Below are 25,230 nucleotides of genomic sequence, written 5' to 3'. Positions count from 1 at the left end.
ATATTCCACCGTTCTGGCTTTGCCAAGGATGTGCAGGGATGCAGAGGTGGTTCCATGCTGGCAACTCCCACGTGGCAATGCCTACACCCACCCCCCTCCCCAAAATCCCACCGCACCCACCCCTTCCCTCCCCACCTGCAGGGAAATGGGGCATCCCCGGGGGAACCCCCAGCGGTGCCCAACGCGAGGGATCCCAAAGAAATCACGGAGTGCAGGCTCAGGCTCTGGTTAGCTGGATATATTTCTCTTTTTTTTCTGTCGGTGTCTCGGGTTGGTTTTCACACAACACTTTGCAGCAGAGGAAAACACGGATTCGCAGCCCCCGGCACCTCGGCTCCCATCCCTCCTCCTGCCTGGTGCTTCCGCTGCTTCCACCCGTTGCTTGCATTTGCTTAAACCCTTTTTTTTTTTTTTTAATTTTACTTTTTATGTTTGGCTTTTTCTTTTTTTCCCTTTTGTTTTTTTTTTTTTTTTCCTTTCGAACAGTTTCTCAGCTTGCAGGAGAGCACGGGAGAGGGGGGTGGGTGGGTGGTTTCCTTCTCCCACCTCGCAGCTGACTTGGTCGAGATCATTTTTCCAACTCAGTTTTTTTTTTTTTTATTACAAAAAAAAAAAAAAAAAAAAAAAATGCTCCAACTCTCAAGTTTTACAAGGCATACAAAAATCTCTAAAAGGGCAACAAGCGCAAGGTGCTGAGGTACGAAAACCTGAGGTAGTTTTTTTGTGTGTGTGTCTGTGTGTGTGTGTGTGTGTGTGTGTGTTGGGGGGATCGTTGGGGATATTTTTAATTTTAAAAATATTTTTAAAAAATTTTTTCAAAAAATTAATTTTGCTGGTTGGTTTTTCCAGCCCCTGGGCTGGCAACCTCTTTTGTAAATCCACTTTTTTTTTTCTCCACCCATTTCCCCCTCCTCTCCCTGCAACAAGGACATTTCCCAGCCCAAAGCGGGCAGGGCTGGTGCTGCCCATAGTTTTTCAGGGATGTCAGTGCCGGGCAGTGATGGAGAGAGGACAGACAGACAGAAAGGGGGGACAGAACGGATGCAACCCCCACTTTTGGAGTCTGTAAAGCAAAGAGGAAAGGGTGGGTGAGGGAAAGATTCCTCTTGCAGGAGGCAAGGGGAATCCTGTTGACTCCTACAGGCCCTGCTCTTCTCAAAGCCCTTCAGAAATCGTTTTTTAACACTTATTTAATAATTTCTTTCCCTGCTGGCAATCCTACAGCTCTGCTGCTCTACGGTGCATTAGAGAACCAATGGACCAGCTCCTGCCCTTAGACCTCTAGAAAAGCCTGCTTTTGCTAAAAACAAAGAGCCCCCTCCCCCTGAAAATTAAAAAAAAAAAAAAGAAAAAAAAATAATTAAAAAAAAAACCAAAATAAAACCTTACAAAACTTAAAAATGGGGCGTTAGTTTCGTTACCGATATATTAATTCTAAAATTAACGAGCGCCGTGGGCCCCCCCAGGCCGGGCCAGCCCCTCCTGGGTGAAACGGGGTGGGGGGAAAACTCCAAACAAATCCCAAACAAATTCCCAAAAATTCCAAAATCCAAATCCCCTCTCTCTGCCTGTGTTAGTCCACCCGGAGGGAGAGCGTTGGCGGGGGAGGCGATGGAATAAGGCAGAGGCTGCGGGGTGGAGGGAGCCCTCCCCGTGCCCCTCCCGGCTGACAGCTGGGGGGCCCGGGGGGGTCTTTGGTTTGTGCCCTGCCCTGCTGGGGGTCCGGGGGCGCCGGGGGGGTTACATTCGTCGGGCGGTGCTGGCGGGAGCCTCACTTGCTGTGCTGCTGCGAGGCCGCGGCTCCCTGAGCGTGTTTGTGCTCCTGCTGCTTCACCTGCTGCACGATTTCCCTGATCTTGCGCTGGGCGGTCTGGGGGGAGGCAGAAATGGGGGTCAGGGGGCACCACCGGCAGCTCTGCCCCCCTCCCCGAGCCATGACAGCATCACAACCTGCCAGCTTTTAACCCCAGGACAAGCCCAGCTGTAATTAAAGCTGGGGTTTAGCTTGTTCTTCCATTGCTCCATGGCTTTAATTTTGGGGTGTCACCCCCCAGCAGTCAGGAGCCAAGGGTGTGGCATGTGCACCCAGGTGGGATGGGGGAGCCCATTCCCACCCAGTGTGCAAGACAGATTTTGGTTAAATTGAGGAAAACTTTAATTTTAAAGCAGCCAAACCTCCTTTATAATTTCTGGCCTCATAAACAAGCTGCTCATAGACTCACAGGATTACTGAGTTGGAAGGGACCCACAAGGGTCATCCAGTCCAACCCTCAGCCCTGCACAGGCCCAGCCCCAAGAGTCACCCCCTGTGCCCCAGAGGATCATCTGAACTCTCCTGGAGCTCTGGCAGCCTTGGGGCTGTGCCCACTGCCCTGGGGAGCCTGGGCAGTGCCCAACCACCCTCTGGGGGAAGAACCTTTGCCTGAGATCCAACCTGAGCCTGCCCTGACACAGCTCCAGCCATTCCCTGGATGCTGTCCCTGGTCCCCCCAGAGCAGAGCTCAGTCCCTGCCCCTCCTCTGCCCCTGCCCAGGCAGTTGGAACTGCAGTGAGGTCTCCCCTCAGTCTCCTCTGCTCCAGCTGAACACACCAAGTGCCCTCAGTGTCCTCACACGTCTCCAAATCAAGGCCCTTCCCCATCCTCGCTGCCTCCTTTGGACACTCTCCAATGGCTTCAGATCCTTCTTACACTGCAGTGACCAAAACTGCCCAGAAACCTCCCAGATCAGGGCAGCAGGATGCTCGGGGAACGAATGCTGTGCTTGGTGGCTTTCCTTAACCTGGCTGGGAATGCCAGAAAAGCCACGGCCACGTGGCCAAACCTCACCTGACTGGCAAAGAAATGCCCGATGATTTTGACGACGACCTCGTCGTTCTCGTCCGGGGTTTGGTCCCGCGGCACAATCACTTCTGCACTCGTTAAATTCTGCAGCTCATTCACCTGGAGAAAAGGACACAGATCCAGGTTTTGCCGTGGAAGAGCCAAAATCCTCCGTTGCCGGTGCCACCCCCAGCTCCAAGCCGGCACATGGCACTGGGAATGCCGTGGGTCACACCCCGTCCCCCTCAGCCACCACGAAGAGCCACCTCCAGGGACTGAGACATTGCTGGGATCATGGAGCACCCGGACAGGGTGATGGGACATGGGGGATGCCCAACTCTGCCCCACTGGGGCAGGTGGGAGCACCCCTGCACCCCCCACCTACCGTCTTGCCGCCTTTGCCGATGACGCGGCCGGCGGCGAAGGAAGGCACCTTGATGTGGGCTTCGAGCTTCACCTCCTCCTTCGGGTTAAAGAAGTTTTCCTCTTTCAGCTTCCCGAATATTCGTCCCTGGGCCTGCAGAGGGGACAGAAGAAGGGAAGTAAAACCAGCAGTGCCTGCCGTGCCCTCCATCCCCACGGGTGCCCATGTCCACTAGCACCAAAGTCGTGGTCCCAAGCCATGAGCCCCCCTGGCACTCAGAGGGTGGCAGCACAGTAGGGACTTCAGGGATGCCCTCGCTGTGTCCCTGCCCATGTCCTCACCCAGCACCCACTCCACAGCCAGCACACCTTGAACTGAGCCTCGGGTGGCCCCGTGATGATCACCATCCGCTCGCTGGCGTCCGGACCTTCTGCTGGGGCAATCTGGGAGGGAGTGGAAAGGAGTGTGAGTGGGATCCCCTCCTCGGGCAAGACCTCCCCTAAATGGGATGTCCCCCCATGCAAGGACATCCCCCCATCCCTGCAGGAGTGACAACCAGGCTTGCGGGACTGGGTTTCTACTAATTTGGGGAGTAAAACCACCCCCCAAGGGCTCCCATTCTCTGCCCTCAATAGCAGGAAGGGGAAACTGAGGCATGAAGGCCCTGGGCAACCCCTGCAGAGCCCTGCTCACCTTGATGGAGGCACCAGCAAACCGTGCCAGCTGCTTGATGTGCTGCCCCTTCTTGCCGATGATGGCCCCCACCGCCTGCGTCGGGATGAACAAGTTCACCACCTCCTGCTCCGGCAGCTGGAAGGGGCACAGAGGAGCCAGAGGGTCAGGGGATCAGATGGATCAGGGGGTGGCCTCCCCACCCCAGCATGCCAGGGTTGAGGAGGAGCTGGGTTGGGCTGGGTTGGTGCGGGTTGAGTTGGTTCTGGGAGTTGGGTTGGTTTGGGTCGAGGTGCTGGCACCCACCTTGTTTTTTTGCCTGCCCTGGCCACACAACCCCCCCCCTCCCAAGGTGCTCAAGTGAAGACCTCATGGAGGGAGGTGCTGGGGCACTTTTGGGGTGCTGATGGAGGAGAGGAACTTACAGGGTGCTGGTGGGGGAAGGCGCCAGCCGGAGAGGCTCCGTAGAGACCTGACACGTAGGCTGAGGAGCCCTGTGGTGGGAGAGGAAACAGGGTCAGTGACATCAGTGACGTCCCCAAGGTGCCAGCCCCTTCCCAGCCCCATCCCAGCCACCCCTAGTACGAGTGAGAAGAGCAGTGTGCCACCACCATGAGCCTGGTGGGGACTCAGGGACCAACTCTCACCCCCTGAGACCCCTCTGAGACCGTGGGTGCACCCAAGGGTGTAAAAGGGTGAGCTACAGCCTGGATGCTGTGCTTCTGGCCCAGCACAAAGGGGCTGGGAGGCGGTGGGAGCTCCCACTTAACCCCAGTTCTTTCCCACTGCTGGTTTTTCGGCCGTGTCCTGCTGATGGAGCAGCCACAACCCTGGAAAGCCTCCTGGTTGTGCTGCAACCACCACTGGTCTCCTGTGGAGAAGGTGGGGGCTGGGGAGAACTGAGCAAAACGTCTCCTTTGGCTCTGATTTCCATCCCCATTGTCCCTCTCCAGTTCCAAGAGAGGGAAAAGCAAAGGCTGAAGATGTTCTCCCAATACCCAGGCTGGGAGTAGAGAGAAAGCAGAGGGCCTCTCCATGGCCAGAAGGAAGGACTGTGTGCCAGCACCCCAACCCAACCCACCCCAACCCAACTCAACCTCTTCTGTGTCTCAAATCCATCAGACATTTCTCCTGTCAACAGACACAACTCCCTCCCACTCTGGGGGACATCAACAGGTCATCTCCCACCCAGCCAGGGTGGCCCCCACTTCTCAGCCTCCCCCATTCACTGTGAAGCTCCTTTCTCATCCTCCATCCTTGCCCAGTCTCTAGACCTCCACATTTTTGTCTTACTATAAATAAACATGGGCGATTTCCAAGAGGAAATTGCTCCTCTTGGCCTCACCAGGGGGACTTAAAACAGGACATGCAAAGCTTTGGGGTGAAGGACCCCACACCAAACGCTGCCCTTCAGAAGCCTGCCCAGACCCTCCCCATCACACCCACAAATACTTCCCACAAGCTGACGTCTCCCAACATACAGGGAGAGCATCCTCCCCTCCATGGGCTGGCACAGACACACCAATTGACCCTCCTGGTGCCCTCCAGAGCCACCACCCCCCCTCACCCTCCCTGGCACTCACCGTCCTCCTGCGCCCACTCTGCTGCTGCCATCGCCAGGGAGAGAAAACAGCACAAGTCAATTAACCCACAGCTTGGAATAAACTCTTCAGAGACTAACAGAGACAGCCCACAGCACCTGGGGGGCCCAAGGGTGCTCTGCAGATGCTGCTGGAGGGACTTTCTCAGCACTTTGGCCACCGTGGTCTCTGGGCACTGGACCATTGCTGCCCACGCGAGACCTCAGGGGTTTTGAAGATCCTTCCCCAGGTCTCAGCACCCCAAGAACAAGGAAAATGCCTCCCTATGAGGTGGGGTGGAGACTGGCTCCCTGCAAGCACAACCCCTGCGTGCCAGGGCAGGGATCCAAGGTGATCCTTTGTTGGTGGATGCACAGGGTGGGCTGCTCGTCCCCTGCACATCCTGTGACCACACCAGGGGACTCAGGTGGCCACCAAGACCAGAGCCACAGGGCACAACCCAGCCCACACCAACCCAGTGGTGGGCTTGGAGTCAGGACTGAAGAGCACCCGCAAGGTTCTTCCATGCTCTCTTCAGACACTGACCCCCGAGACACAGCTAGTCCTTAAACACGTGAAACCAAGCTCAGCACAACACAGGGATCTTCCCAGGAGCTGAATCCAAGGAAGGACAAGCCACCTTCATTCCCTGCCCTCTCCACTCTGCTGCCAAGACAGCATCCTCCCCAAATGGCCAAGAGTCAGAGCTCCCACTCAAGGCTCCTGCAGTTCCAGTGACCACCCAAAGCCAACAGATCCAGCAGGACACTCCACACACCAGTCTGCCCCCAGGAACACCCTCCCACACCCCAAAGCCTCCCACACTTACTGCAAAGGGGTGGTAGGGGGTGGCAGCTGCAGCCCCTCTGGCCCCTGGGGCGGATGGGAGCATGGACAGCCCTGTGGAGAAGATGCCCAAGGCGTTGAGGTTCAGTCCTGGGATCAGGTTGGCTTGTTGCTGGGAAAACAAAGAGGTGGAGAGAGGTGTGAAAGGCAGAGTGGGGGTTTTGGGCTTCTCACCCCTCTGTGGGTGCGATGGGTGAGGGCCAACCAACCCTTGTCATAACATATTGACACTCTCCCCTCCAGTTTTCTTCTGGCCACCTCAGTGGAGCGGGAGCATCCCAGGGGGAAGGCTGGAGCTTACATTGACAGCCACCACGTCGTTCTCGTAGGCCTCTCTCAGCTTCTTCATGATCTCCACCTCGGCATGGGAACAGGCCTCCGTGCTGCCCTTCACCGTGATGGTCCGCTCGGGGTTGTAAATGGTCAAATCCTGCAAACTGCCCGCAGGGAAACCCGGACATGCTGTTACATTCCTCCTCCGGGGCAAGAAAAGCCCCAGGAAAACTCAAATCAAAGCTGAGGGTTCCTCCCCAAGACAGATTCCACACATCCCCCCCTCTCCTGGCCCAGCACCACCATCCACCTGGGCTGAGGAACGTCCACCTGGGATGGGAATGCACACGGAAGGGCACAACTGCTCTGTTTTCTGGCTCTAGCACAGCCCATCCCATGCTGGATGGAAGGAGGGGGCTTGGGGTTCACCAGGACTTCACTGAATCATGGAATTCCAGAACAGTTTGGGTTAGAAGGGACCTTAAAGCCCATCCAGTTCCACCCCCTGCCATGGGCAGGGACACCTCCCACTAGCCCAGGTTGCTCTGAGCCCTGTCCAACCTGGCCTTGAACACTTCCTGGGATGGGGCAGCCACAGCTTCTCTGGGCAACCTGTGCCAGGGCCTCCCCACCCTCACAGCGAAGAACTCCTTCCCAATATCCCATCTATCCCTGCCCTCTGGTAGTGGGAAGCCATTGCCCTTGTCCTGTCACAGGAACTTACGGGGAGATGGTGATCTTCGTGCCCGTGTCCTGCTCAATCTTCTTGAGGTTGCGGCCCTCCTTGCCAATCAACCTCCCCACCAGGCTGTTGTGTGCCAGGATTTTCAAGGGAATCTCTTCTGCTCTAAAACGGATTCAAAAATAAAATCCAAAGGTCCGTCCGGCCAGGAAACCCATTTCCAGGCAGGGGCACTACGGACGCGGTGGAGGGAGCAGAAGAACCACCACCGTTTCAAACCACCACCCGTCTGGCTGAGCCCGCAGCACTCACGATTTAGTTTCATCAGCCTCCTTCTGCATGATATCCAGGATCATGCGACAGGCTTCGGAGCAGCCCTCCGGCGTGGCGTGGATGGTGATGGGCTTTTCGGCGGCGCCGGCGTTCTCCTTCCGGTGGATGTCGACCCTACGGAGAAACAACCGGCAGAGAGGAGCCCCCTGAGATGGGTCTGGTGGCACACAGAGGTTTTCGAGAGCTCAGGAGCTGAGAAAAACTCGTTTCAACACTTGCTCAAGCTTTGGGGTGAACCTGGGTCTCAGGTGCATCTGCCACCACCTGGCTCATGCAAGCCCAGGTCGTGTTTGGTTTCGGGTGCTTTGGACCAGACCTGGGCTAGGTTTGCCTTTAGGACACGAGGTCCCCGGGAGCTGAGGGGCGTCACAACGTCAACCAATGCATCGAGGAGGCAGAACAAACCCTCAACAGCTCAAAGCCCTGAGCCACCTGCCTATCCTCTCTGATGCCAGTCCCACTCGGAGCCGGAGACCGGGTCAGGGGTCTCCAGAGGTCCCTTCGACCTCCTCCTCTCTCTGCACAACACCCGAGGCTGTCCAGCGACCATGTCCTTCGGGACAGAGAGAACTTACCCGTGGGCAGCGTCTGTCCCGACACGGAGGCAACACGTCAACAAGAGCGCTGGTACTCACGCCCTCCCTCGGGAGAGCAGCAGCCCCTCCCGTGCGCCCGGCGGGACCTGCTCTCCTCCTCTGGTCCTCCCTCAGCTCATGGCAGGGAGGCAGAACGCGCCTCCAGCTCGCTCCTCACGCTCAACCGTACCTGGCAAAGGCCCTGAGAGAGAGGGAGAGAGGAAAGCAGGGTAGGAGACTCCCGCACTTCAACCACGCGTCCTGGAGAGCAGGGGGAAGCGACCTCTCCGTCTTCTCCGCGCGAGGCCGCGCGCTCTTCCCGCCGCAGAATGACGGACGCCATGCAGCTGTCCTGCCACGGGCCACCACCGTGTGTCCCTGTCACTGCCGCAGCCAGGGCCACATCTTCTGAGCAGGGGCGGCAGTGGCTGCTCAGCCCCTCGGTGAATCCCACCGGTGCTCGGCTCCGACGCGGCAGAGCCTCCGGCCACGTCTCCGAGGTCTCCGTCCCGACCTGGTGTCGCTGTGTGTGCCAGGCCAAGGCCTGTGGGGCAGAGTCACCCCCATCCGTGGGGGAATGGTGTGGGGTCCCGGTGGGTTTGCACAGGTCAACTCTTCCATGAGCTCCTGAGCCAGCGTGTTGGAACGTGAGCAGTGGAGGGTGAGCCAGGTAAGGCTGGGGGAGCTGAGATAAGGGCAGAGCCAACTCCACCAGCTCCAAAGGGACCTCAGAGTGGTTCCATCCAAGCGCTGAGTAGGGAGTGAAAACAGAGTGTGATCCCCTTTGTAGGCTCCATCTCTCTGGATCTCCCACGGCTTCAGCCAGAGCTGCTCGGGCAGGAGGCTGGGCCCGAGTGGACTGTGCAAGGAGGTGATGGGGACAGTGGCACCGCTGAGCTCTCCCCACCCTTGGTCACATCTACAGCCCGTGGTGACCCTGCTGTGTGCTGTGTGACACCCCTGAGGCGCTCCCAGCCGTGCAGCTCTGTCAGGTTGGTTTGCAGGATCTGTTCCCAGCAGGCACAGGGACACCCTGTCTCCCCCTTCGCTGGGGACAGGGCAAGAACATCACAAGGGGCCACACAAAGCGATGACAGACCAGGCTGATGCTCCCAGTAAGGGGGAACCCATGAGGATCCCAACAAACCCCACACAAAGGAGCCAGGCAGCTCCTTGAACCCACGAGCAGCTGAGGCTGGTGGAGGTGAGGACACAGCTGAGCCTCCACCCTGGAGAAGGACCAAGCACCAGGGAAGGGCTCAATGGAGGCACTGAGGTGATGAGGACCTTGGACAATCCTCAGAGAGAGGCACAAGCCAAGTTTCTGGCTGACCAAGCCATCCCACACCTGGGTGTGAGGCATGAGTTCCCTTTGCAGAGGGAAGATGTGACGCCAGGAAGGGGCTGCCGTGTTCAAGGCATATCCCACCCTAAAGGGCTGGAGAAGGGAGAGCTCTGGACTTCCCAGCACATCCCAGTGCCACTGCTGCACAGCTCCATTCCAATGGGAGGATGGGGAAGGGGACCCTCAGCACCCTCACCCCATCACCAGGAGCTGCAGGAAGGGGCGACCAGGGATGGTGGGACACGGACAGGGCAGGTTTGCCCATGGTGTAGCAGGAAAAGCCTCCAAGACACATCACAGGGGTCTGGGAATGCTTCAGGGAGCGGTGGCCATGAGAGACAGCCTTCTCCAGCTGGACAATACGGTGTTCATGCAGGGCTATCCTGGTAGCCATGGTCCTCTCCTCACTGAGTTCCAGGGGCTGTGGAAGGTCATCTGGTGGGGTGGGCTCTTGGCCTGGGCTTCTTCGTGGGAGAAGATGGCTCAGCTGGGGGACAGTTTTGTCCCCTGGAGCTCAGGAGCATCTCTGGGATCACTGTGTGTGCAGCCGGGGGGCGAAGTCCGATGTGACCAGAAGAATCCAGAACCCAAGGTCGCTTTGGGTAGGAGCAGGGGCTGGACATCACTCAGGGTGGCCTGAGCAAGGACACAGCTGTGGGATGACACCCCAAACTGAAGGAAAGGGTCTCCTGAGACTGCCCAGGACGGGTGCTTGAGGTCCTCTTTGCCCAAGGCTGGAGTGGAAGTGGTGGCACCTGGTCTCTGTGGGTAGGTCAGGAGAGGGGGCAAGCACAGAGCACGGCCTTCCTCCAGGGCACTGGGTCTTCAGGGCAGGTACAGGAAGCTAATCCATAAGGAAGGATAATTTCATGGCAGGAACTGCCCCAGGCAGCAGCGTTTGGCCTCGTGGTCAGGAGAAACCAGCACCTTCCCACTCTTCACCAGGCTCAGGGCTTGGAAAGGGCAACTTGCAGTCTTGGGTGGTGGGGACACAGCTACCCCCGCTGCTCATCCACCAGGACTCACCTGGAGAAGGGCTTGTGGCCAACAGGGACCAGCTCACAGCCACCAGGCAGCCCTGCCTGAGGGCCAGCCGGGCTCCAAGAGCTCCTCTCTCCCTACTCATCTCCCCCTTTCCATACAAACCTCTTCCTGCCAACCCAACGCCGGGGTCTGGATCGTCTTCCTACCTCCGGCCACACTACTACCAAATAATTTGCCTCTAAAAGCTCCTCTGAGAACTAGGATGTTGTTATGGGACAGGAGTCCTACGTCCCATGGGATCACTGGGTTTGGGATGATGAGCATGGGAGAAGGCAGCTTTGGGTTAGACACAAACACACCTGGGCAGGAACAAACCATGCAGGAAAACCATGCAGAGGATCAGCGGTGAAATCAAGGAGGACAGCGACAAGAGAAACATGGAAAACTTTGGCAAGACAAATCCCCCTTATTGTTCTTTCCTTCTTTTTTTCGAAAACAGAAATGTTAAAAAAAAAACATTAATTGCTAAAAAAAGGCTTCCAACAGTTACAAAGCCTGTCCTTCTCATGGCAGTGCTCCCACGGTGTCCCCTTTCCCCCTACAACAGCTCTAGCCCATATGGGATGCTCATCCCATATGATTATGATCCCATTGATGAGCAAGTCCCGAGGGCAAAGACCACTGCACTGAGGATTCCCCTCCGGGATTTTAACCCCAAACTTGCCATTTTTCCCTAAAGCCTCATCCCCAGCTGCTTTCATGAGGCTTTAGGAACTCATTCCTGGCCTTTTCCAACTTGCATCCCCCTCCTGCCGCACCGAGACCACCCTGGCCAGCAGGAATGGTTCAGGATTTGAGCTCTGCCACCATCCCCTGAAGGCTGCACCCCAAGGAATCGGCACTGGCCGGCACTCCAGAGCCCCGAGTGCAGGGAGGACCCCAAGCTGGGACCTGCAGCACCCTACAGAAGGAAACAAAACCATTGGAAGTACTTACTTGGACTGGGTTTGCTTAGTAAGGTTCTTTATGGTCAAGCCCTCCTTTCCTATGATCGCACCAACAAACTGCGTGGGCACCAGCATCCGCAGTGGGAACTCGAGCTGTTTGGGCTGCGAGGAGCCCCCCGGGGAGGAGCCCCGCTCCCTGGAAGAGTGGCCCCCGCGGCGGGATCGCTGGGGGGGCGGAGGGGAGCTCACCTCTTCATCCGGGATGTAGGAAATCTTGAAGGAATAGTTCTCAAACTGGTGGTCGCTCAGCTTCTCTATGGCTCTGCAAGGCAGGGACGCGTGCAGGGTGCTGAGGGGCTCCCCGGGGACGGGCACCCCACCAGCACCCCCAGAGCCTGGTAGTCCATGGCCCCTCCCCCAGTCCTCAGCTTCTCCCTCCCCGGTCTGGAGAAGGTGGCCATGGGAAGCCAGAGCCCCTCCCTTTTCCCGTGAGGAGCAAGTCCCGTAGCGCGGTGGGACATCATCCCCTCCCACGTGGCTGATGCTGGAGCTGGCACACAGCTCATCTCCCCAGCAGAGGTGGGATGGCAGCCTGTGGACCTGCCCCTTCACCTGGGAACCTACTCCCGGGCAAAGTACTTCCCAGAAACAGCCTCACAGGCTTTTTGGACACGGAAAAGGTGATGGAGCAGCTCTGAGCAACCACCACAGCTCCAGGGAGAGGGATGTAGCACGTGGTGCCCCTTTTTAGGAAACCCCAACTCCCTTCCTTGCAGGACAAGGCTGGGGGTAGCACCTGGACTCTCCATGCCCCAGCCCCTCCTCAGTGATGCTCAGCTGTGCCCGGTGTCTGCCATGACCCCACAAAGTGGTGGTGGCTCCAACCATACTCCTTCCCTCCCTCTACCACACCCCACTTTGGCTGTGGATGGACCACAACAAGTGGCTCCTTGCCAGGCCTGAAATCCACGTCCACTGAGGACTTCTGCAGCTTCACCATCCAAAAATGCCTCTTATCCCGAAGTACCAAGCACTGCTGTCTTGGGGAAACTCTTCTGTCTTCCTTTTTTTGCCACACATCCCAAGGCCATGCTGGGATTTTTGGGGCTGTCCAATGCAGGGTCAGGAGCTGGACTAGATGATCATTGTGGGTCCCTCCCAGCTCAGGAGATTCTATGATTCTAAGACATTCATCTGTGCTCCATGGCACCTCCAGCCAAGGCTGGAGGCACAAGGAGGACTCTGCTCTGCCCTCCTGGACCAGGAGATCACTCTCCCCATCTCTCCTTGCTTATCCAACATCACGATGGGTCAGCACAGATGAGAAATTGGTGGAACCTCCATCAACAAATGGACTCACAAAGGCTCTTAGTTGCCTGGGATCTGCCTGGCTCTCGGTCCTACCAAAAACACCCCAGCCACTAATTAAGGAATATCTCACTGTTTACTCGTAGCTTACACAGAGCTGGTCTCCACAAGCCTGGACCAAAGCATTTTGCTTGAAATAGTCCTTCCACTTCAGAAATAACTCCTAATTTGTATTTTTTCCTCTCTGCTGGCTATGATAAACCTTTCATCATGTCTCCACACGGCCTCCTCGGGTCCTGCCGGCCTCCTGAAGCTGTTCCTGGTGGGGGACATTTTTCTGAGACTCCTTGGCACAACAGGCAGGTGATTCACCCTCAGCTGCTCCCCCGCTCCTGCAGACACCAATCATAGGCCTCCTGGATCCCTCTCACCTCCTCCACCCCTCTCTTGTCCATGGCAGAAGCCAACCGGGTGGTTCCTCTTGACAGGAGGTGACAGTCTCTGCGTATTTTGGTTTCCAGCTCGGCTTTTCTCACTCTCCCATCACCACCACATTTCTTCACCATCTCTGCCACCTCCTTCACCACCTTCAGCAGCTCTAACTGGGTGGTCACACCGGTGATTAATCTGGTGCATTCCCTGTTTTGGCCTGGATTTCCAACCTGGGAAGACGAACTGCTTATCTGACCTGACCCTCAGCTTTCCACTTTGCTGCCTGAAGACAAGGCCACTGAGCCATGGCAGAGAACCCTGCAGGAAGGACAGTGTCCAAAGGGAATTGCACGTCCAGGAGACAAGGAGAGAAGGCCCCTTGAAGGGACAAGCACAGGGCTGATGGCCACAGGAAACCCCATCTCCCATCAGGGGAGAAGGCAGGAGACAGCCCAGCAGTGGGACAACTTAGACAGAAGACAAGATATGCCTGGGATTCCTCAGGAAAAGTCTGGGTGGTGTGAAATTATGGACAAAGCGAAACAAAGCCCACTCACACTTTTGCCTCTTCCTTGGTCGCGTAGGTCACGTTGACAACGGCTGTTTCTGTGTCTGTGTTCACTGGGGGAGCAAGAGGAGGACAGTTAGAGCAGGGAGGGAGAGAGGTCACTGCTGCTCCTAAGCACACTCCAGAGGGGGGACACAGCTGGGGACAGTGGGATGGGGATGCCTGGCACTGCTGTACTTCCCCCCAGCACAAGGACAGGGCTGGAACAAGACCAGAAGGTGCCAAAGCTGGATCCAAGCAGGACACCTGGCTGGACATCCCCACTGGACATCAGTGGACCCCAAACGACAGTCAGCTCGTTTTTACAGGCCAGGGACCAGGAGAATCCCTGGGGATGGAGGATGGATGGCCCATGCCATCCCACCATGGGATGGGTGGCCCCACGTCTGCCAGCAGGGCTTGGGTCCAAAAGGAAAACCAGTTCAGCCCAGTACTACTGGGATAATCAGGTTTCACCCCAGTGGGTTTCCTTTTCCTGTGGTGTGGGCAAAGCCAGGGAGCAGCGCTGGGAATTTTGCAGGGCTGAGGACCATGCTGGGCCATCTTACCTTGCTCTACGTTCTCCACCGTCCCGTACTGAGCTAACAGGCCATCCAGCACCTGGGGAGAGCAGCAAACCGGGCAGGTGAGGCCCCAGACAGGCAGGGGAAGAGCCCACTCCCCCCACAAACACCCTCTAACATCACCCAACTGCTTAAATGCCTTCACCCACCTGCATCCCACCATCCCAAAGATGCCCCGCCACTCAAAACTGCCCCACAACTCTGTGACCCACAGCCAGGCAGGAGCTGGGGCCCAGTTCATGCTCCCTCCTGGGGTTACTGGGAGGGTAAAGGGTGGCCCACGGGCAGACCACGTGCTCCAACGGCACAGCTCATGCTGATGCAGGGGGAGATGAACGGGATGTTTTTAGGATCGGCCACTTCTTACCTCCCACTGCAGGTGGGGGGGGATATTTCGGATCTGGATCTTCCTGCTCCTGCAAAGACAAAGCCCTGGGTTAGGGTCTGCAGGTGCCCCACAGCAGAGGGAACAGCCTCTCTGGGAATCACAGGGCAGCTGGGGAGAGTTTTCCAACGCATCCCACTTCCCCACGCCGAGCCAGGGCAGCTCATCCCCAGGGAAAGAGCTTCTCCCAGCTTTGCCCCGGTCACCCTGCCGGGGCTGGAGCTGTCTCCAGAATGCTCCCTTCTCATGCTGGCTGTCAGGTTTCCAAGGAAACCTCCTGAAAGGAGCCTCTGCAGAGCCATGGCCGCACAGGGAGGCTGGGATGCATGGACACCCCTGACCACGCTGCCCTGGGCTGGGGGCTGGGTGGGGACAGGACCCCAGGCCCCACCACAGCCAGCCCTGCTATCCCTTGAGGGGGCTCTCCAAACACGTATCCTGCTATGTCCACCACTTCCCAGCAACGTGGGCCTGCTTTCCTTGGGGAAACCTAAATAAATATTCTTGGAGCTGGCCAACATAGCCGACCTTCCAACCTGACATGATTGTGTTCCCAATCTGGCCATGGCTGCATTCCCAACCTGGCCGTGGTTGCACTCCAAACGTGGCTGTGGCTGCATTCCCAACTTGGCTGTGACAGCATTCCCTATCTCATGACTGTGCTCCCAACCTGGCCATGGTTACACTCCCAAGCTCATCACGGAGCAGCCTTGGGGAATGGATGCACAGGAACCACTGCCAAGGCTTCCCATGGCACAATAGCCACCAAACACCTCCCCAGCCTGGCTGTGCTTGGGCAGTGGGGAGTTTTAAGACAGTCCAATCCATGGAGGATCCAACCAAGCCATGAGCTCATCCATGGGCCACCCAGATCAGCATTCCCAATCCTGCTTGTAGTCAGTCAGCTCTGACCAAAGAGCTATGTTAGCTCTCCCAATACCCGGGATGAGCTTCCTGACAGCTCCCACACACACACAGCCAGGTTTTGGGAGCTGATCAGCAGCTGGAAGCTGATTTTATGAAGTTTTCCCCTTCCTTGGGATGAGCTCAAGGAGGATGCTTGGAAGGACAGGCACCACCAGCCTCAACACTACGTGGGGACAGGGAAGCAGCTCCAGCTGATGGTCACCAACACCCAGAGACTTTGGGCCAAATCCTGCAGGACCAGGAAGCAGAAGGAGATGGAAGAAGACATCAACACCCTGATTCCACCAGCAATCTTCAACACCTGGAAAATGAGACCTTCCAGCTGTGGTCTCTGCTCTCACAGCTCACGGCACAGGCGCACCTCGAGCTCCTGCAAACCATTCTGGTTCTTTGGGTAGTTTGGGGCCAGACACGGCGAGGGAAAGGCAGGAAAAAGGATGTTTCTTGAGATGTGGGCTGCGAGGGTAGGACAAAACCCACAGCTGGTCCCACAAGGACCACGGTCAAGCAAAGAGGGAGGAGGAGGCTCGTATCTCCTGGGGCTGCTCACACAGGGATGGTCAGTGGGACAGCAAACCCTGCACTGGCAGCCAGCTGAGGAGGAGTGCTCAGGAAAAGGGGTTTGACAGGCTCCTGTCCCCAGATGCCACCAGGGATTTCATGGCTGGGAATGCACATGTAAGATCCCTGAGAGGGAAGGAGCAGGATTCATCCCATCCCATCCCCAGCCATCTCCACCCCATGCCATGAAGGAGGACCTGGGAGGGTCCCAGGAAGGGAGACCATGGCAATGATGGGTTCACCAAGAGCCTGAATCTTTCTTCCTGTCCTTGTCACCTGCCCATGGCTGACACTGCTCCCAGTACAAACACTGTGGGGACCATTCCAGTAAACTGGACAGGTTTCATTTTTAAACCCTCCCAGCACTTCCCAGAGGGGCTATTTTAAGACGTCCAAGTCCAGGCCAGATGTTCAGCTCCAGGGGGACCACTCCTGCCTGCTCCAAGGGATGCATCCCATTCCCAATATGCCTGGTGACAGGCTGTGAGGCCGCTGTGCCTGAGCAAATCCCAGTGAGCCTCAAACCACTGGAGAGAGCTGGACACGCTGCCTGGTTACTCCCACCACCTTCCAAGCCCCAAACAATGGGTGGAACCTTCACTGGCCTTATCCCAAGGTGCCACACTCGGCTGCAAGCCAAAGCATCACCACAACCAGCCTCCTCCTGCAGCTTGGGAACCATCAGGATGCCACAGGCTGGACCAGGGAGGAGCTGCTCTCCCTTTGGGGTTCAGCTGGCTCAGCTCACCCACCACCAAAGCCCAGCACAGAGGGTACTTTGAGGGAGCTCATCCAAGAGAAACCAGCACAGCAGCTGCACACAGTCCCCTGGCCACTCCTGGGAAGCCTGTGCCTTGAACTGAATTGCTCCAAGGCTGTAATTTCCCTACATGTCTCCCAAGGGAGATGCCACGAGAGATGCCAAGGGAGATGCCAGAGCAGCCCAGTCTCCTGAGGTGGTGCTCACCCCTCGTGCCTGCCACCCACCTCCCCAAACACCCAAACAGAAGGATCACAGCAACCCCACTTCCCAAAAGGACACTACAACATTCCCACTTCCAATGTCCATCCAAGCTCGTGCAGAGCACCTAAAGAAACTCAAATGGTGCTCCAAGGTTCCCCCCCACCCCCAGGCAGGATTCCCAGCAGCTCATCATCACCACTGACCATTTAAAATAAAACCATTCCCATAGGGTGTATTTTTTATGGCTCTTGTAATTCTCCACCTGGCTGGAGCAGTGCTGGACCACACACAGTCATCACTGATGGAGCGATGGATGTGTGATTCCCAGGGCTGGGGCAGGGACCACCCTCATCCAACATCACTCCCAGGAGGATCTGGAGGCAGAAACCCCCTTTATTTTTATTTTAGTTTCATTTTCCTCGCTCCCCCCGAAACCTGGGGACTGATTTCCAGGGACAGGACCCCAGCACAGGAGCTCATGACCAGAGGCAGCAGCCACGTTTCACCCAACCAGTTTTGCAGCAGGCTGGTGGGGATTTAAAAAACATAACAAATGTAACAACCACTTCGGGGAAAAACACTTAAATGTGTGATGCAACTGCCACAGCGAGCTGTCCTTGGATAACCTGGAGAGCTGATCCTCCTGTATCACCCTTTGGCTCTGCCCTACCTGCACACCCACCTCGTGCCCAGACCAGGACAAAGTGCCCTGTGGGAACAGAGCACCGGCTTCAAGAGCTAAAGAAATCAGGTTCACCTGCTTTTTTTCCCTTCTAAATTCAACCCAAACAGGTCCTGCTTGGCAGCAGCTCCAGGAGGGAGCATCTCCTTCATCCCAGCACCGGCAGCACGGGTGAGACCGAGGAGGGAGCGAGGCTGTGGGGTGGGCTCAGGAGCTAATCCAGCTGTGTGTCATTTCCTGCATCCATCAGAGCAAAATCATGGGGCTGACATCACAATCCTGAAGGGAAAGGGGATGGAAACCCAGGAAAACCTGCCAGCATCACCCCATGCCACGTGCCCGGGGTCTGCACTTGCTGAAATCAAGCAATAAAACAGAAAATGCCTTAAAACTTGTGGTGGGTTCCCCAGAATCAGGAGGATTGAGGGTTTTTCAGCACATCTCCCTCTTTTCCAGTGTGGCTTCCTGCCCTCCCATAGCTGCCAGGGAAACAGTGGGTAACAACCCCCTCCAAAATCCAGGGACACTGAAGGAGAATAAAAAAGATGAGACGAAGGTGTGAAATGAAAACGAGCCACCAGCTCCCTGCTCAACCTCCACAGGTCCTCCCTGGATCCTCCTATGGATCACTCAGCCATCCCCTGCTCTCCTGCTCCAGAGGGTCTTCACATCCCAAAGTATTTGGGAAGCAGAAACTCAATTTCACTGAGCTGGCTTAAACATAAGCCATGTAATAATACTACAATAATAAAAATATAGTAATATAACAACATGATAATACAATAACATGAAAAATCATATATAATGGTATATAATTAATATTATGGAATATAATATTCACCAATCTCTGTCCTAAAAAAAGCAGAATTTTTTTCTACTCAAGCTTTAGTATCTTAACTGCATTAAAGCCACAAAGGGATTTTATCACCTTCCACCTTGGATCGGTGCTGGGGGCAGACAAAACACGGTCTGGCACCTCCTGCCTTCCTGAAAAATCAGTTTTCAAGAGAACTGGGGGGAAAAACCGGAGGGAAAACATGCTGGAAATCCAACAGGAGCCCTGCCTGCTTTATGAAATATTTGTCCCAGGGAAGAAAACATCTACAAAAAAAGATTCCCATCATCAGGCACGGACCAAATTCCATCCCAGCTGAATTTTCCAGACCCAGCCACACTGACCAGGCAGGGAAGGAAGTGGTTGTTGGGTTTGTGTCTGCCATTATATATATATAAATATTTTAAGTCTATCAGGGTCATCCTGGACAAGTTTTGCTGCCTCCTAACCCCATCCAGCAGCGGATCTTCCCGAGTTGCTCCATCAGTGCCAGGCTGGATGAGCATTAAAGGGCTGCCCCAGTTTCAACCAGTTGCCAAGAGCATCGAGGCTGCTCCAGTTCCCTCCCAGCCCAGGCTTTGCCCTGACGCTCTTAAGGAATTAAAATCCGTTGTTGTTAAAGCCCAGCAACCTGCCGAGGGTCGGGAGCACGGGATGGACGCAGCCCCGGGAGCTGGGATGTATTAACAATAGGGATGGACGGGAATAACGGCCCATCTGTCACGGCCCGGCCACGGGAAGGGGGGGAGGAAACAAAAGAGGGTGGGGGAAGAGGAGGGAGGGAAATGAGAAGGTAAAGAAAAAAGAAAGGGGGGGAAAAAAGGAGGGGAAAAAAGAAAAAAGGAGGAGAAACTGAAAGAAGGGGGGAAAGAAAGAAAGGGGGGAAGAAAGAAGGGGAAAAAAGAAGGAAGGGGGGAAAGAGAGACAAGGGAGAAACGAAAGAAGGGGGGAAAGAAGGTGGGGAAAAAGAAAGGGGGAAAAAGAAAGGGGGGGAAAGAAAGGGGGGGAAAGAAAGGGGGGGAAAGAAAGGGGGGGAAAGAAAGGGGGGGAAAGAAAGGGGGGGAAAGAAAGGGGGGGAAAGAAAGGGGGGGGAAAGAAGGGGGGGGGGGGGGGGGAAAGGGGGGGGAAAGAAAAGGGGGGGAAAGAAAAGGGGGGAAAGGGGGGGAAAGAAAAGGGGGGGAAAGAAAAGGGGGGGAAAGAAAAGGGGGGGAAGAAAGGGGGGAAAAGAAAGGGGGGGGAAAGAAAGGGGGGAAAAGAAAGGAAAGGAAAAGAAAGAAAGAGGGAATGAGAAGAGGAAAAAAAGTGGGAGAAAGAAAGGGGAAAAGGAAGGAGGAAAAAGAAGAAGGTGAGAGAAAGGAGGAAAAAGAAGAGGGGGAAAAGGAGGCAAAAAAGGAGAGAAAAGAGGGAGGAAAAGAAGGGGTGGGGGGAAATGAGAAGAAAACAAAGGCAGGGGGGAAAGAAGGGACAAAAAAATCATTTATTCTTTTCCTTTCAGCTTTGGTCTCTCCCTGTGCCTCCAGACCCAGGCTGGCTTCCCACAGTACCAAGAAAAACCCCAGGATCCTACGGCATGGCCGGCATGGCCTCTGTCCCCTCCCTGCACCCCTGCTCCCATCCCTGCATTCCCACTCCCATCCTCGTATTCCCAGCGGGAAGCAGAGACCCAAGAGAAAAGAAAGCCAAACCCACTCCAACGCCAGCAGCTCCCAGTTCAACCACACCAGAAAACAGATAAAATAAAATAAAACGGTGTCACCCTGAGCCAGAGCCAGCGCTGGAGCCTGGGAAAGGACCAGCTCCAAGGGGATTCTCCTGGCCAGCTCCATAGGGAACAGCTTCCAAGACCTATGGGAAACTGGGTACACATCCAACAGGCAGCAGGAGGGGGTTTCCCATCCCTGACCTGACCAGCATCACCCTGGCAACATCATATGTACGTCTGTCTCTCTCTCTCTCAAAATATATATATATATATAAAGTCTATTTTAAAAAATATAAATATGTCTTGTAAAAAATTTTATATATTCTATAGCAATGTTTCGTGTGCTTTATATAATTTCATATATTTATTTAAGTATCTTATATAAATATAGAATCACAGAATAGTTTGGGTTGGAAGGGATTGTTAAAGCTCATCTAGTGCACATCCCTCACATAAAAATACATATTAGGAGTGTATTTTTATACATATAAAACAGACATTTGAGGTATGTTTTTATATGTATAAAATATAAATAAAAAGTGCCTTTTATATAGTGTCTTTATACAAGCAGTATCTTTTATTTGTACCTACATAAAAGACACTAAATATTTTAAATACACAACCATAAATTATTAACTTATATTACTATAAAAGGCACCGAAAGTTAAAATATATATCCAGTTTAGGATGCAGGACTAGGACTGAGAGCAGCCTCACTCTGAGCACCCCAAATTCAATTTTCTGCTCCCCACGTGCATTCCCAGGCACGCGTGGAGAGGTTCCAGGGGCTTTTCCCGGCAAAGCAACTGGTGTGCACGGGAATTCCACTCCCCTAATTAAACATCTCATTAAAGCAATTAATAATAAGGCATCCTGATCTTTAACATCACCAGCGTTTTGGGCTGGAAAACAAAGGGCTGGGTGGAAAATAAGCAAATAATCAATAAAGCAAAAACACGCTGAAACAAGAACTGAACTGCTGCTCAAGAGAGAATTATGTAAGGGTAATTCCTTTGGAAATAGGAGGAAATGCCATAAAATCACCCCCAGCAAAGCCCCTGGGGAGGCACCGGCATCGCTCCCCCTCCAGCAACTTTTAACCCGAGTTTTATACATATTTTATAGATATATTTAATATTACAGTGATTTCCAGGCTCCCCCTCTTCACATCCCCCTCGTGCTTTCCTTTCCCATTTCTGAAAATTAGGGCAGAAGCAGAAATTAAAAGGCACCTTTGCAACCAGAACCCCCAAAATCTCCTTGATTTGGGGATAATAAATGGAGTTTTGCTACTTATCGAACTCCTCATTTTTATCCGATCCTTGTCTAAAAGTCAGTGCTGGGGTGGCTGAGTTTTACTTCCCATTCCCCACAGAAAGCCTATTTTTTAAAAATATTCTTTCTTTATATCTTCATATAGTCTTTCTTTTCTATCTTTCTTTCCCATTAATAGGAATTTTAAAGATTTTTGGGATATAAACCCAATCTTTAAGGGGGAAGATGCTTCTTCTTCCCTCACCACCATGCTCTGGATACAAAATACTCTTGGAGTGGGATTGCTTCGAGCAAATAAAAGTATTCCCTGCTCCTGCTGAGTATCAAAATCAATTTTAAAAATAATTTTAAAATTTTAAATGTTGATTAAAAAAGAAAAATTACTTTTTCGTTAATTTCCCAAGTCACAATCCAACATAAACAAGGGGGAAAAAAACAACTGTGAGGCTGCTGGATCCTTCCTAGAGGAGCCCAAATTATTGGGATGGCAGCAGAAGGGCTGGTTTTAAACTCGTGGGAAGGGAATTGATGGACTGGGCAGGATCCAGGCTCCTTCCCACCACTGTCACATTTAATTCCTGCCTTCGGAGAAACAGAAACAACCCCCCTGCCAGCACCTCCTGTCGAGGAATTCCCTTCCCTGCTTCCCCTGGGGAGATGTCCCAGGCTTTTCCAGCCTGTTCCTTATCCAACTGTATTTACATGCATATAAATATATTGATAATATAGATCTATATTACATTTTAATGGAAAAAGCAAGCATTCCAGGTGAAGATGGGCGTGGAGGGAAGCACCTCCTCACATCCCTGTGACGCAGGAAGGCCGAGGGATCAGAGCCAAGGGGGACTCAGGTTCCCTGACCCAAATAAACCCCAAATTCATTTAAATAACCAGGGGGGGATTTTTACCATTTAACTCCCTGAAATCCCAGAATCTCTCCAAGACTCGACCACGACTATAAAAACTGGATTTAAACTGGGGGGGGGGGGGGGGGGGGGAATAAACACAACCACGTGAGGCCCCGTTCCCTGCCAAAAATCACATTATAAAAAGAAAATCTATAATCTCCCCAGTCAAGGCACAGCCCCCCAAACTGGGTATATTAATATAAAGCAAAATAGACTTTTTGGGGGCCAGGAATAAAAAGATATCATCTCAAATTAGATCTTGATAATAGGAGGAAACTTGGGAATAGAAAACTTGGAGCCAGCTGAAAACAGAGCGATGTAAAATAAACCTGTATTTATTTCTGGGCTGGTTAAATGGTTTTGTTTGTTTGTTTGTTTGTTTTTAATTTGAAAACTTAGAAGGAAGAGCAGAAGCCCCCGAGCTCCGACTGAGGATTTAAAGATGAATTCCTTGTTTACATCCCCTGCGTACATGGTAAAGGTCGAGCCCCGGCTCCGTACTATGGCCCCAAACTCCCAATTCCTGGCTCCATCCCTCTTCCAAAGTCACCAGCAGCCCAACCTGAGGCTGCAGTAGAGGTTTTAGCTTAGGAATATCACACCTGGGAATTTCCTGGGGGCTCGTTCGGGCGGTGTTTGGAAGGTGGAGAGCGTGTGATCCCTGCTGAAGACGAAATCCCACTCCGGCACACGTGATGCCGGGCACGAGCCGTTCCCCCCCCTAAGCCTCAATTACACAACAGCATTTCCAACCCCCCCGTCATTCCCAAATTAATACCCCACCAGCAATCCCGGGCCAAATTCAGACCCCACCACCTCCCATCCCAGGCCAAACCCGCGCCGAGCGGCGGCAAATTATCCGCCCGGACCAGCCCCTGGGGTGTTTTTTCCTTCCTTTTATCCCTACACATGACGGGAGGGAGGGGAGGGGGAGAATAAACCTCGGGATGAGGCTACGCAGCACAGTCCCGGGGTTTATTTTCCCTGGGAAACACATGTGCCCATCGCCCCGGCCTCGGGCACCTGATGGAAATAAGAGGGCGCGCTCCGACACGATGGATTAAATACGGGAATGCTTTGGGCTCGGAGGTTCTCCGGCTGGATAACGGGGGGACGAGGTGTTTGCAAAGGGGAATTTGATTAATTACCTACTAAAATAATACCCCTAAGGGCGCGGATGGCTCCGCTGCTGGGAAAACCTCCATCCGCGCCGCGAAAAGTGCGGGGAAAAGGGGCATTTTTTTGGTGTTTTCCTGCTAAATAAGGGGCTGTTTTCCATGGGAGCGGTGGGGAGCGTGGGGTGGGGGACACCCGCGGGGGTTCCCGGCCGTGGGAACGCGGGCCGGGAGCTCCTTGCCCCCCTCCCCGCGCTGCGCTCCGGAGCGAAAGTAAAACCGACGGGGCTCCCCCCCCATCCCCCGCACCCCTGTTCCCGGAGCTCCCGGCGCGCCCCCTGTCCCGCTGGGACGGAGGACGGGACGGAGGGGTCCGGAGGGTGACGACGCGGGGTTACCTGAGCTTTTTGGGCACCGAATAATCCACTTCCATCACTTTGCCGTGCAGCTCCACTTTCCCTGCGGAGACAGCGGGGTGCTCAGCATCCCCCCGGGATGGGGGAGGGCGGCATCCCCCCCCCGCCAAATCCCAGCCCTCCCCATCCCACCCCACCGCATCCCGCCGCATCCCGCCCCCCCGCGCCCCCCGGGATCTCCTGTCGCCCCCCGCCCCCCCCGGCCCCCCCCGGGCCCCCCCGCTCGGCGCCCCCGGGGAGTTGGGCTTGGGCACCTCGTACGCGGGTCCCCGGGGGGCTGCGGGGGCCGGGGGGGCGGCGGGGCCGGGGGCGCCGCGCCCGGGGGGCTCCCAATAAAATCGGACAAAAAAATCAGCGAAAAATAGAGGCGAGGTTGGGAAGAGCCGGGGCGGGAGGAGGGAGGGAAGGAGGGAAAGGAGGGAGGGAAGGGGGGACCGGGGGATGCCCGGGGAGGGGGCGGCGAGGCGGGGGGACGCGGGGGGGATGCGAGGGGCGCGGGGGGGTGGTCGCTCACCCGAGAGGGTCTCGATGGCCCGGATGGCCCAGTTTTGGTCCGGGTAATCCACGAAGGCGTAGCCGGACTTGAGGAGGACCTGGCCGGGCAGGGGCAGCTGCCGCTCCCCGAAGAGCTGCCGGAGGTCCTGGGCGGTGGCGGCGGGGCTCAGGTTGCCGATGTACAGCTGGTTCATCCTCCGGCGCCTCATCGGGAGCCCCCCGGGCTCCTCCCCGGGAGCCCCCCCGGCTCCTCCCCTGCCGGGAGCGGGACAGACGCGGGCACGGGAGGGTCCCGCTCTGCGCCACCGGCCCCGGCCCGGCGGAGCCTCCGAGAGCGGCGGGCGGAGCCCGGCCCGGCCCGGCCCCGGGGCCGCCCCGCGGGGGGGCAGGTGGGCAGGGGGGGCCCGAGGGAACTCGGCCCTGTGCCCCCACAGCCCTTCTGTCCCGGAACCCACCGCACCGCAGCACCCCCAAACCACCGCACCCCGTGAGCCCGACCCACCTCAGTCCGTCACCCCCAAACCCTCCCCTGCCCCAGAACTCACCACGCCCCCAAACCCCCAAACCGCCGCACCCTGTCACCCCCAAACCCTCCCCTGCCCCGGAACCCACCACACTCCAGCACCCCCTGACCCCTCTGCCCCAGAACCCACCACACCCCAGCGCCCCCAA

At 55.5% G+C, this 25,230-nt stretch overlaps 1 protein-coding gene across 3 annotated transcripts; it reads right to left on the bottom strand.

Annotated features, from left to right (window-relative positions):
* Positions 1-494: 494 nt before the first annotated feature.
* Positions 495-24,854, bottom strand: IGF2BP2 (insulin like growth factor 2 mRNA binding protein 2). Of its 3 annotated transcripts, none has more exons than XM_027729357.2 (17): positions 24,578-24,854; positions 24,046-24,106; positions 14,661-14,709; positions 14,279-14,330; positions 13,720-13,783; positions 11,472-11,744; positions 7,551-7,685; positions 7,281-7,403; positions 6,585-6,720; positions 6,267-6,395; positions 5,441-5,464; positions 4,283-4,351; positions 3,879-3,995; positions 3,554-3,628; positions 3,207-3,338; positions 2,828-2,941; positions 495-1,870 (listed from the first exon to the last, which is right to left on the bottom strand). In XM_027729357.2, exons 1-17 carry the CDS (start codon positions 24,765-24,767, stop codon positions 1,772-1,774), a joined length of 1,842 nt encoding a protein of 613 aa, XP_027585158.1. In that variant the 5' UTR covers positions 24,768-24,854; the 3' UTR covers positions 495-1,771. The 3 variants fall into 3 exon arrangements, with proteins under 3 accessions (XP_027585158.1, XP_027585159.1, XP_027585160.1); XM_027729358.2 differs by having other exon boundaries at positions 5,441-5,461; XM_027729359.2 differs by lacking the exon at positions 24,578-24,854 and adding an exon at positions 24,318-24,354.
* Positions 24,855-25,230: the final 376 nt, after the last annotated feature.

The sequence above is a fragment of the Pipra filicauda genome, unplaced genomic scaffold, assembly GCF_003945595.2.
Source record: "Pipra filicauda isolate LSUMZ 115617 unplaced genomic scaffold, ASM394559v2 scaffold146_size1912638_pilon, whole genome shotgun sequence".
NCBI lineage: Eukaryota > Metazoa > Chordata > Aves > Passeriformes > Pipridae > Pipra > Pipra filicauda.
This window is presented reverse-complemented; position numbering and strand designations above follow the sequence as displayed.